General features: G+C 42.4%; 1 protein-coding gene across 1 annotated transcript; it reads right to left on the bottom strand.

Annotated features, from left to right (window-relative positions):
- Window positions 1-9,168: 9,168 nt before the first annotated feature.
- TGFBR3L (transforming growth factor beta receptor 3 like) lies at window positions 9,169-11,979 on the bottom strand. Its single transcript, XM_043990319.1, is given in 5 exon segments — window positions 9,169-9,690; window positions 9,930-10,088; window positions 10,326-10,467; window positions 10,668-11,052; window positions 11,744-11,979. Coding segments are annotated over 5 exon segments (990 nt in total). The 3' UTR covers window positions 9,169-9,622.
- Between the last annotated feature and the right edge of the window lie 260 nt (window positions 11,980-12,239).

The raw sequence follows: 12,239 nt of genomic DNA, 5'->3' as shown, positions 1-12,239 counted from the left end.
CAAACAAACGAATGAATAAATGAATGAATGAATGAATGAATAAATAAATAGATAAATAAATAAATGAGGTCAAATCACTAAAAGTTCAACCATCTGAAAAGCTGGTTAGGTCCTTTTGGATATCAGCATTACACTTTGTGATAGAATTGATTTGGTTTTTAAAATTCAATTTTGTTTTATTTTCAGTTCCAAATTCTCTCCTTCCATCATCTCACTCTCCCACCCATTGAAAAGAAAAACATGATCCATTACAAATATATATATATATATAATAATGCAAAATAAATTTCTGTATTAGTTATGTTCAAAAAATAAAGGGAAGGAAATGTGCTTTGTTCTGTATTCTGACTTCATCAGCTCTCTTTCTGGAGATGGATATTACATTTCATCATGAGTCCTATGTAATGTGTGGAGTCATGTTGATCAAAGTTACTAAGTCTTCCAAAATTGATTATATTTATAATATATTATAATATTGTCATTTTATGAATTATTCTCCTGGATTTGCTTACTTCACATTGTATCAGTTCATACAAGCATCCCCAGGTTTTTCTGAAGCCCTCCCCCTCGTCATTTTTTATACAACGATGGTATTCCATTGCATTCATATACCATAACTTGTTCAGCCATTCCCCAATTGATGGGCATCTCCTCATTTCCCAATTTTTTTGCCACCACAAAAAGAGCTACTATAAATATTTTTGTACTTATGGGTCCTTGATCTCTTTGGGATATAGATCTAGTAGTGGTAACACTGGATCAAAGCACATAAACAGCTTACTAGCTTTGGGGTCACAGTTAAAAGTTGTTTTTCAGAATGGTTGGACTAGTTTATATCTCCAACAGTATATTAGTGTACCTATTTTCCCACATCTCTTCCAGTATTTGTCAATTTCTTTTTTAGCGATCCTTTTCCTCTTTCTCCTCCTCCTCCTTTTTCTTCTTTTGCGGGGCAATGAGGGTTAAGTGACTTGCCCGGGGTCACACAGCTAATAAGTGTCAAGTATCTGAGGCTGGATTTGAACTCAGGTCCTCCTGAATCCAGGGCTGGTGCTTTATCCACTGTGCCACCTAGCTGCCCATCCTGCTTTTCTTCTAATTTTGGCTACATTTATTTTGTTTGTGTAAAAATGGTTTATTTTTATCTAATTAAAATTATCCATTTTACCTCTTGTGAATTTCTCTCTCTTGTTTGGTCATAATCTTTTCTTATGATGAGATCTGACAGGTAATTCCTTCTATGCTCCACTAATTTGCTTATGATGTCAGTTGTTATGTCTAAACTATGTGTCCATTTTGAACTTTTCTTGGAATGTATTGAGAGATGTTGGTCTATACCTAGTTTCTTCCAGACTTCTTTCCAGTCTCCCAAGAGTTTTTGAAAACTTAATTTAAAAAAAAATTCCCATTTGAATATATTTTTTTAATATTCCCAACAGTTGAATATTTAGTTCTTGCCCAAATACCTGGGGTCTTTGGGTTTGTACAACATTAGGTTTTACTGAGACCATTTACTTCTGTATATGGTGTACCTGATCAGTTCCCCAGTACCAAATTGTTTTGACAATCACAACTTTTTATTATGGATTCTTTTCTTTCCCATTTTTTAATTGATTGCCTTATTATTCTTCACCTTTTTGTTCTTCCAGATGAATTTTGTTATTTTTCTAGCTCTTTGGAGTAATTCTTTAGTAGTTTTGTCAGTGTGGCACTAAAGTAAATTTAGGTAATTGTCATTTTTATTGTATTGGTTCAGCCTATCCATGAGCAATTAATATTTCTCCAATTATTTACATCTATCTTTATTTTGCAAAGAGGATATTATAATTATGTTCATATAGTCCCTGTGTATCTTGGAAGTATTTTATTTTATTTTAATTTTTTTTAGTGAGGCAATTGGGGGGTTAAGTGACTTGCCCAGGGTCACACAGCTAGTAAGTGTTAAGTGTCTGAGGCTGGATTTGAACCCAGGTCCTCCTGACTCCAGGGCCGGTGCTCTATCCACTGCGCCACCTAGCTGCCCCCATTGGAAGTATTTTATAATGTTAGTAGTTACACTACTGCATTGTTGGTGGAACTGTGAACTTATCCAACCATTCTGGAGAGCAATTTGGAACTATGCCCAAAGTGCTATGGGACTGTTCACACCCTTTCACCAAGTAATACCACTACTAGGTCTGTATCCCAAAGAGATCATAGAAGAGGGGAAAAGACCCATATGTACAAAAATATTTATAGCAGCTCTCTTTGTGGTGGAAAAGAATTGGAAGTCGAGGGAATGCCCAGCAATTGGGGAATGGCTAAACAAGTTCTGGTACATGAATGTAATGGAATACTATTGTGCTATAAGAAATGATGAGCAGGAGGAGTTCAGAGAAACCTGAAAGGACTTACATGAAGTGATGCTGACTGAGAGGAGCAGAACCAGGAGAAAATCGTACACAGTAACAGCAACATTGTGTGATGAACAATGGTGATAGACTTGGCTCTTCTCAGGAGTGCAATGATCCAAAACAATTTCAAAGAGTTCATGATAGAAAATGTTTGCCACATCCAGAAAAAAGAACCGTGGATTATGAATGCAGATTGAACCATACAGTTTCTACTTTGGGGCCATTATTTTCCCTTCTTTTGTAAAGTTTTTACCTTGTATTCTGATTCTTCTTTCACAATATGATTAATGCAGAAATATGTTTAATGTGACTGTACATATCTAAACTATATCAGATTGCTTTCCATCTTGGGGAGGAGGGAGAGAAGGGAGGGTGGGAGAAAAATTTGGAACTAAAAATCCTATGAAAATAAATGTTGAAAACTATCCTTAGATATAACTGGAAAATAATAAAATACTTTTATTTTTAAAAATAATAATAATGTCAGTAGTTGTTTTAAATGGAATTTCTCTTTCTATTTCTTCCTGCTGGATTTTGTTGATAATATACTAATTTATGTGGGTTTATCTTATATCCTGCAACTTTGTTGACTCTTAGGGTTCTCTAACTAAACCATCTGATCATCTGCAAAAATTATAGTTTTGTTTCCTCTTTACCTGTGCCTATTCCTTCAATTTCTTTTTTTCTTTTTTGCAGGCAATTGGGGTTAAGTGACTTGTCCAGGGTCACACAGCTAGTAAGTGTTAAGTGTCTGAAGCCGGATTTGAACTCAGGTACTCCCAAATCCAGGACTGGTGCTTTAACCACTGCGCCATCTAGCTGCCCCTCAATTTCTTTTTTAAAATTTATTGCTATAGCTAGCACTTCTAGTACATTTAATATTAATGGTGATAAAGGACATCTTACTTCACTCCTGCTCTTATTGGAAAGGCTTCTAGCTTTTCCCCATTACAGATAATGCTTGCTGATGGTTTTGGATAGATACTATTTATCATTTTAAGGAAAGCTCCATTTGTTCCTATGTTTTCTAGTGTTTTTTTTTTTAAATAGGAATGAGTATTGCATTTTGTCAAAAGCTTTTTCTGCATCTATTGAGATAAACACATGCTTTTTGTTGTTTTTGTCATCTATGCAACCAATTATTCTGATAATTTTCCTTATATTGAACCATCCCTATATTTCTGTTATAAATCCCACCTGGTCACAGTGTATGGTATTTGTAATCTTCTTGCTAATACTTTCTTTAAAATGTTTGCATCAATATTAATTAGGGAAATTGGTCTATAGTTTTCTTTCTCTGTTTTTGCTTTTCCTTATTTAGATATCAACACCATGTTTGTGTCATAAAAGGAATTTGGTAGGATTACTTCTTTGCCTTTTTTTCCCAAATAATTTACATAGTATTGGAATTAATTGTTCTTTAAAAGTTTGGTAAAATTCAGTTATGAAAAAAAATTTTCAGTTGTGAATCCATCTGGTCCTGGTGTTTTTTCCTTAGGAAGTTCATTCATGATGATAAAATTCATGATGTAAAAAGTTTAACCTTATTTAGTCACTTATGATTTTTCATTCATATTTATGTTTTTATGTTTCTGCTGAGTCCAGTATTTGAATGTAAAATTTTCTATTTAGCTCTGATATTTTCTTCAGGAATGCTTCAAAGTCCTCTATTTTATTGATAATCCATTCCCCCCCATAGAAGTGTACTCAATGTTGTTGACTAGTTTATTCTTGGTTATAATTCTGGATCCTTTGCCTTCTGGATGTCATATCCTAAGCTCTCCACTATCTCCATTTCTTTAGCTTGGTGGATGCCAAATCTTTTTTAATCCTGACTGTGGTTCCTTGGTACTTAAATTCTTTCTTTTTGGCTACTTGCAGTAGTTTTTCTTTGACCTGGGAGCCTTGAGCTTTGGCTGTAATATTCCTAGGTGTTTTCATTTGGGGATTTTTTTTTTCTAAGAGGTGACCAATGGATTATTTTGATTTCTATTTTGCTCTCTGGTTCTAAAATATCTGGGCAGGTTTTTTTTATAATTTCTTGAAATATGATAGCTAGGCTTTTTTGGAGGGGGTGGTAACCATGGCATTCAGGTAGTTCATCAGTTCTTATCTCGTCTTGATCTATTTTCTAGGTCAGCTATTTTTCCTGAGATATTTCACTTTTTATTCTTTTTTCCAATCTTTTGACTTTGTTTTATTATTTTTGCATGTCTTATGGAGTCATTAGCTCTCATTTGGTCAATTCTAATTTTCAAGGAGTTATTTTTTTCTAAAGGTTTGTTCCTCTTTTATTAAGATGTTAATTCTCTTTTCATATATTTCTTGCATAACTCTCATTTCTTCTTTTCCTATTTTTCCTTTGCTGGTTTCATTTGTGTTATATATATATATATATATGTGTGTGTGTGTGTGTGTGTGTGTGTGTGTTTGTGTGTGTTTCTCTTTATCTCTTCCAAGAATTCTTATTGGACTTATGTCAAATCTTTCATTTTTCTAAGTCATTGTCTTCTTCTTTGTGTCTTGAGCTTTCCTAACACCATAGTAGATTTTTGTGGTTGAATTATTTTTTTATTTGCTCATTCTTCCAGTCTGGACTTTATATTAGTGTTGGAATCTATGCACTTTGGCAGGGGGGAGGGGGGTGGAGTATGTCTATCTATGCATCATCTTTGAATTCAAGTACCAAGGAGCTGCAGTCAGGATTACAAAAGATTTTAGCAGCCACCAAGTTAAAGAAGTGGAGAGAATGGAGAGCTTAGAATATGGCATCCAGAATACAAAGGATCCAGGATTATAACCAAGAATAACCTACCCAACAAAATTGAGTATACTTCTATATGGGGAAGTAGACCTCTTCTTGAATCACACCATTTTTGGAGCCCTAAAAACTTACAGGCTCCCAACTGAGTTGTGAAAGCAGCACAAAGATAAAAGATCACAGAAGCTCTTAAATGAATGAAGTAATTACTTAAAAGTTCACTACCCTTCTGGCCTGGGTTCTGTAAGTTCATATCCTGGGTTTGGGTCTGTTGGCATGTGCATGGTTGAGTTTCAGTAGACTGCTGTTGAACTCAGTCACTGTTAACCCATTGAGAGGTCCTACAGGCTCAGAGCAACTTAAGTGCTGCCTCCTCTTTTGTCTAGGATCTACTGAACTGGCTCCAGTCCTCCAACTACAGGAACCAGAGTGGTGATGATCCTCTTATTTCTTTGAAAAGCATAATGCTGAGGAAGTATTATTCTCAGAGACCAGGATCCTAACTCTCAGCACTAGTTCAGGGATTCCCCTACTATGTCTTTCTACCTTTGCACTCCCTGGCCCTGTACTCTGTCTCAGCCTCCTTTCCATTCCTGAGTACCAGAATGCTCCCTAGACCACAGCTGATGCTTCTCATAATCCTAGCAAATCCGTTCCACAGTGTCTGCAGATCTGTCTCCCTAAGCTGCCCTGGGCTGGAAAAATGACTCACTGTGACTTTTTATCGCTTTCATGATCAGAATTAGATCTGACACACTTTCTAAGTTGTTGTGGAGGAATTAGGTTGGGTCAGTTAGGAACTCTGCCATCTTGACTCCACTCTCCTTTATGATGGAATTGAAAGTTTTCTCCTGAATATGGAAATAACAGGTTTCTATACCAGGCTGGCTAAAGGGAAATGACTGTTCTAAAGTCTTTACCCACCTGGGCATAAAGTGCTCTATTTTTATATATTTTTTCCAGGGCTCCAATGTATCCTTTGTATCTTATTCTTTTGGGGAAGAGGGGGTAGAGAGTAGGTCCTGAATTAAAAACTATCTTGTACTCAGTATCTATATTGTATAATGAATACTTATGTGTGAGTTGGGGTTTGTTACCCACATTTGGGGAAATCCAGACATAAGCAATACAGAAGCTTTATTTTGAAGATTTTCCTACAGTCAAACTTTGGAGTCAGGCTATAATGAGCAAAAAGCCTCTTTAATTTTTATATTTTTGGTGTAATATTTACTATCTCTTCAACTGAAATTCAGAATTCAGATCAATGAGAGTTGCTTTTGTTTTTCCATGACAAGGCCCTTTTGAAGCCAGTGGCTTGGCATAGTTCATTGTCTGCTCATTTGAAAAGAGAGACCCTGGGGCAGCTAGATGGCACAGTGGATAGAGCACCAGCCCTGGAGTCAGGAGGACCTGAGTTCAAATCCGACCTCAGACACTTAACACTTACTAGCTGTGTGACCCCGGGGAAGTCACTTAACCCCAATTGCCTCACTAAAAAAAAAAAATAAAATGAAAAGAGAGACCCTTTGCACATGTGCCAAAATGACCCTAACAAGACCACTTGGGGGATGGTTGTAGTGCACCACCTTGTGGGCAAAATTATAAACCACATTCCAACAGTCCACTGACCCTATCTTTCTCTAGATTTGCAGAAGGCAGGACATAAGCCTTGGGGGCTGCTGTTGATATTGAAACAGCTCAAGTGTCAACTGGAATATCCACCAAATGCACACACCAATGGCTGTACCAGTATTACAAAAGAGGTTTCTTGCCTGTGATGTGAAGTTATGGGTTAGTGATTATAATGATGAGTTAGGACTTGTCTGGACCTCCATTGAGATTGCCCTGTGTATTGTAGAAATCCACTGAGGAAGCTGATTTTTCTTCAGGATCATCTGCTTCTTCACTTGGAAATGAAAGGTCAATTTCCAACCAATCCAAAGTCCTCTCTGATGATGATGTGTCTTGTGAATTCAATTGGCATTAGATTTCTCCTGGGGGTGGTGTGTAGGTGGAGCTTGTGTTCTTTCATCTATTTCTGCCATTTCTAGTCAGTTAAATTTGAATTTGTTGTGGGCAGCTAGGTGGTGCAGTGGATAGAGCACCGGCCTTGGAGTCAGGAGTACCTGAGTTCAAATCTGGCCTCAGACACTTAACACTTACTAGCTGTGTGACCCTGGGCAAGTCACTTAGCCCCAATTGCCTCACTTAAAAAAAAATTTGAATTTGTTGTGTTCTCCTCATTTTTTAGGTTGAGATGGTCCTTTACAAAAGTCAAGTCAGATGCTAACAAATGAGAACTTTGTGAAACATGACTTGCTTTTTGAATTGCATATAACAGTAAATTTTGGGTCAAGCATCATCTCTGTCTACCAGCTATGGAGAGTTTGGTTTCTAACATGCATGTCTAAGAACTGAGATTCTTTTTTTTTTTTTTTTAGTGAGGCAACTGGGGTTAAGTGACTTGCCCAGAGTCACACAGCTAGTAAGTGTTAAGTGTCTGAGGCCAGATTTGAACTCAGGTCCTCCTGACTCCAAGACCGGTGCTTTATCCACTGCACCACCTAGCTGCCCCAAGAACTGAGATTCTTGATGCAAAACACTAAAGCAGGTTGTCAAAGAGAGGTCAATATTCAAACCTTCCTAGATCCCAGAGAACTATTTAGAATGGGGCATATGTCCCAATGTACACCAAAGCACCCCAACCCAGTTTGATTTTTCTGGCACAGCTGATATCTAGCTGGAGGAGATTACAGAGGGATGATAAGAGGAATTCCTGATCACTTTAATGAGCTTGCTTATCAAATGGATAAGATTACAAGGAACAGACCTTCTCCTGTAGGTATCTGAAAGGCACTTCCAGTGTAGGTAGGCACGTATCCTGGCACCTGGCCAAAGATACAAAGAATGTCTCTGATGGGCTCCCCACAAATAGAGCTGACTCCAAGATGACAAATTTGGAGACTAGATGGTTGATTGGGTGAACAGCCCCCTCCTCCTCTATGATCTATAAAGCAAACTGAGAGGGCTCCCCCGCTTCCTATTTCCTTGTGCCTTATTTTTCAGTTCAGCAAAGAAGAAGGTGGATAGATTCCTTCTCCATTCCCTCTCCAAGCCTAGAGTTACTAATGCTGCCTTGTGTGAGCAGCACATGGGAGAGATAGGTGCGTGGGGCTCCTTACCTTATGGGGGGTGGTTCAAGAGCCCCAAACTCCTCGATGAAGGAGGGAGGATTTTTAATTAGGCAGCATCATCCTACAGATTCTGGCCTTCTAGATGTAAAGGAGATCTCCTCTACAGTATCATCTTTGGGGATTGCCTTATGCCCACTTTCTGGGAAACCTAGTCAAGAGCTATACGTAACCTTTAAAGATTTCTCTAGAGGTAGAGATGGGGTGGTAGAGAAAGCTGGCCTTGAGGGGGCGGCTGGGTGGATAAAGCACCAACCCTGGAGTCAGGAGGACCTGAGTTCAAATCCGGCCTCAGACATTTGACACTCACTAGCTGTGTGACCCTGGGCAAGTCACTTAACCCCCATTGCCCCCCACACACAAAAAAAAGCTAGCCTTGGAGGCAGAAAGACCTAGGTCAAGTCTCATGTCTAACATATCTCTAAAAGGTAAGCTCCAGACTATACCTTTTCCAGTGAGCCCGAGGTTTTAAAGGAAGGGAGGTCTGGGTAACAGGTAACATGTGTGTCTTCCACTTCAGTAAAATGTAAGTTCATTGAGAGCAAAAGATTACTCTGTTCTTGTCTTTGTGTCTTTAGCACAGTGCCTGACACATACTGAATGCTCATTTCATTTTTGTTGAATTGAGAGGGGAAATAAATTTGCACAAAGCCATGTAGGTAGGATGCAGCAGAGCTAATACTAGAAAGAACCCAGGTCTTTTGACTTCCTGGGTGGTTTGGACTGCCCCCCCCCACACATCCCCAATCCTCTACACCACAGCCTGTCACTGCACAAAAGAGCAGGTTCCACAGTTGCAGAAAAAGTCAGGTTTATTTTTCAGGTTTGGCGATCCCAGGTAGAGGGAGATGTAGAGATAGGGCTTCGAGGAGGGGAGGAGATGATGGGGGCTCCTGTTGGAATCTGCCTGTAGGACCAGTGCTCTGCAGCAAAGGTATCATGAAATGATAAGATTTAGAAGTGGAAGGGACCTTAGAGATAATTTAATCCAGTCCTTTGATTTTACAGAGGAGTAAACAGAGGTTCTGAGAAGGGAAGTGCGAATGCTGGGACTTGAACCCAGGTCTTATGACTCAAAGTCCTAGGTTCTTTCCACCATACCACATTGCTGGACACACACACACACACACACACACACACACACACGCATACTCAATGGCTTCTCCCAGGAACTCTAGGACCACCCCCTCACCAAGACCCTGAGTAAAACGTGGCAGAACTGAGATGTTACCATCTGATTCCCCCTGACTTGTCTCCCTTCCCCCCCTTACCTGCTCTCAGTGAGGCCTCCTAGGCTGGGAGGGGCTTGGAAATGCATGGGGGGCTGCCCTTGGTGGGGGTGGAGCTGGGAGAGAGAATGTAGGCTTGATTTGGGGAGTGTGGTAGCCCCTCTAATCCCCATCTAGGAGGAGGGGAATCCTCAGAGCCCCAGTTATGGGGATAGAAAAGAAAGAGCCCCTCCCCTCCCCGGGTGGAGACTGCTGAAGTGCAGGAATCCCAGCAAATAAATATTTGTTGGGTATTCAACCAGCCTCCTGCAAGAGGCTTCCCAGGCCAGGCCCCAGGAAGGCAGAGTCCTCATACCTGTATGGACATAGATCAGAGCCAAGCCGGCAGTAAGGACAGCCCCCAGGATGAAGGCAGATACAGCGATGGCCACAACTGGGGCAGGGTCCAAGCCCCCGCAGCCCGTGGCTTGTGGGTCAGGATGGAGGACCTGGCCCCGCCCCGCCTCTGACTGATCTTTGAAGGAGAGGAGCAGGCAGATTGAGTTAGGGGCTAGGAGTGCAAGCCCTTGCCCCTGAAAACACCTACCATCTGCTCTTTATCCCAGGGGCATAAAATCCCTAGACTTCTCCTTGGGATCCCAGTCATCCAAGCCCCCAGCTGCTGCCTTCCTCAAGGATTCAGAAATACAACCTTCCTTCACCCCCACTTTTTCCTCTAAACTGCCCTGAGGAAGGGGTTCAAGGGCCTCACCAGGGGGAATGCGAGGGGGTCTGTGGAGGGGCTGAGGCACAGTGACAATGATAGGCTGGGACAGGGTGTGTAGATGGGGGTTTTCTCCGATGACCTCCTCCCTGCTCCCACTCCCGGTGCAGGCTTCATCCTGGGAGAGACACTGAGACCCAAAGGAAGTAAGGGGCACTGAAACCCCCCTTTCACCGACCTCCCCTTCCATCCTTGCCCCTCTCCTCTAGACCAACCCAGACATCTGATGCCCTGCTGAAATCCCCATCAAGCCAGAACGTAAAAGTTCCCCTACCCTTGTTCCCTTCAAGAGCCAGTGTCCTGCCCCCCCCCCCTCCAAACCTCACAGACCCGTGGGGGCTGGTCAGCACTGCGGGGGCCTCTCCGTGGGGCACCCCGACGGCGGCAGAGTCCCAGTTGGCAATGTAGGAACTGCACAGAGGCGTTGAAGATGGGGCGAAGGCGGAAGCTGAGTCTGGTTTGGGGAAGAGACCCAGGGGGTGGGGGGTGGAAGGAGACGGAGGCTTCTGCAGGACAGCCACCCCTTAGCAGAAGCAGGAGTGGGGAGCCCTGGGTTGGATCCGAGGAAGGTGACAGGGAACATCGGTGCAAAAAAAGGCCCCATCGTGACGATGGCTGAGCCAAGGAGGCCTGAGGGACAGGAGAGAGGATTGGACAGGATACTGGGAGCCAGCTGGCAAGGTGGGCCAAGGTGGCTGAGCTCCCACTGTCCCACCTGGTCATCTTACCAACCCATGGTTCATAGATCTACTGCTGGGATATTAGAAATCGAATCCAACCCCCTTCATTTAACCCACCACAGAATCTCAGGCTTAGAGCCAGAAGCGACCTGTGATCCAATCCAACCCCCTCACTTTACAGATGGGGATCCTGCGGTCAACAGAGCGGCTGAGCATTTTGTTCAAGCGCACACCAAGTAAGCAGCAGAGGCTCTATTCTGACTCTCCAGCCCCTTCCATTTAGATGGGTTTTAAACTAAAGCCCAGAGCAGTGAAACAAACTTAACCAGTTACTCAGCAACTATGGGAAAGGTGCAATATTAATCCAGGGCCTTGGAATCCAAATCCAGTATTAAAAACACACACGGGGGCAGCTAGATGGCGCAGTGGATAGAGCACCGGCCCTGGAGTCAGGAGGACCCGAGTTCAAATCCAGCCTCAGACCCTTGACACATACTAGCTGCATGACCCTGGGCAAGTCACTTAACTCTCATTGCCCCACCAAAAAAAAAACCCACCACCCACATACACGTGATATATGTGTATATATGCATCTATACATAGCTACTCACCTACCTATCTCATGAGCCCACCATCCCCCACTCCCATCAATAGGCCCTCTGGATCCCAGCTCCCAGCCCCCCCCCCCATCACCTCCACAAATACAGGACTGTTGGCAGGCACTACACATGGCCCTGGGAAGCTCCGGAATGTGTCTGAGGTGGAGACAATCAAGTTGAAGGGTGGGCGCCGGGGTCCAGGACTGGGCAGAGCAGGAGACAGGCAAACTGGCCACAGAGAAAGCCTGTGTGATGCTGGCTATGGGGGAGCCACCATGTGCTAGCTGTCCCTTGCTTCTGTAATCCCTCCCCCCAAACTCCAGGCAAGAAAGTTGACCAAACCAAGTCCTCAACTGTGGCCATATGTTAACTTCTGGCCTCTGGAGAAAACCCCCAGCTAATGCGAAGTGAGGACTCTGGAGGGAACGTCAAGTAGAGCGGAGCCCTTACGAGGGCACAGAGCAAGGCGAGGTCTAGCCTAGCGCAGAGGGGCGGGGAAGGCTAAGACCTGGCATTCAGGAAACAATCTTAGGCTTGGCTCTGTGGTCTTGAGGAAATACCTCCCCCTCCCTGGGATTCTTATTGCCCCCCCCCCCCAACGAGGAAGATGATCATCCTCAGGA

This window comes from Dromiciops gliroides, chromosome 1, assembly GCF_019393635.1.
Source record: "Dromiciops gliroides isolate mDroGli1 chromosome 1, mDroGli1.pri, whole genome shotgun sequence".
Taxonomy (NCBI): Eukaryota; Metazoa; Chordata; class Mammalia; order Microbiotheria; family Microbiotheriidae; genus Dromiciops; species Dromiciops gliroides.
The sequence above is the reverse complement of the archived record's forward strand: the minus strand, read 5'-3'. Positions and strand labels throughout refer to the sequence as shown.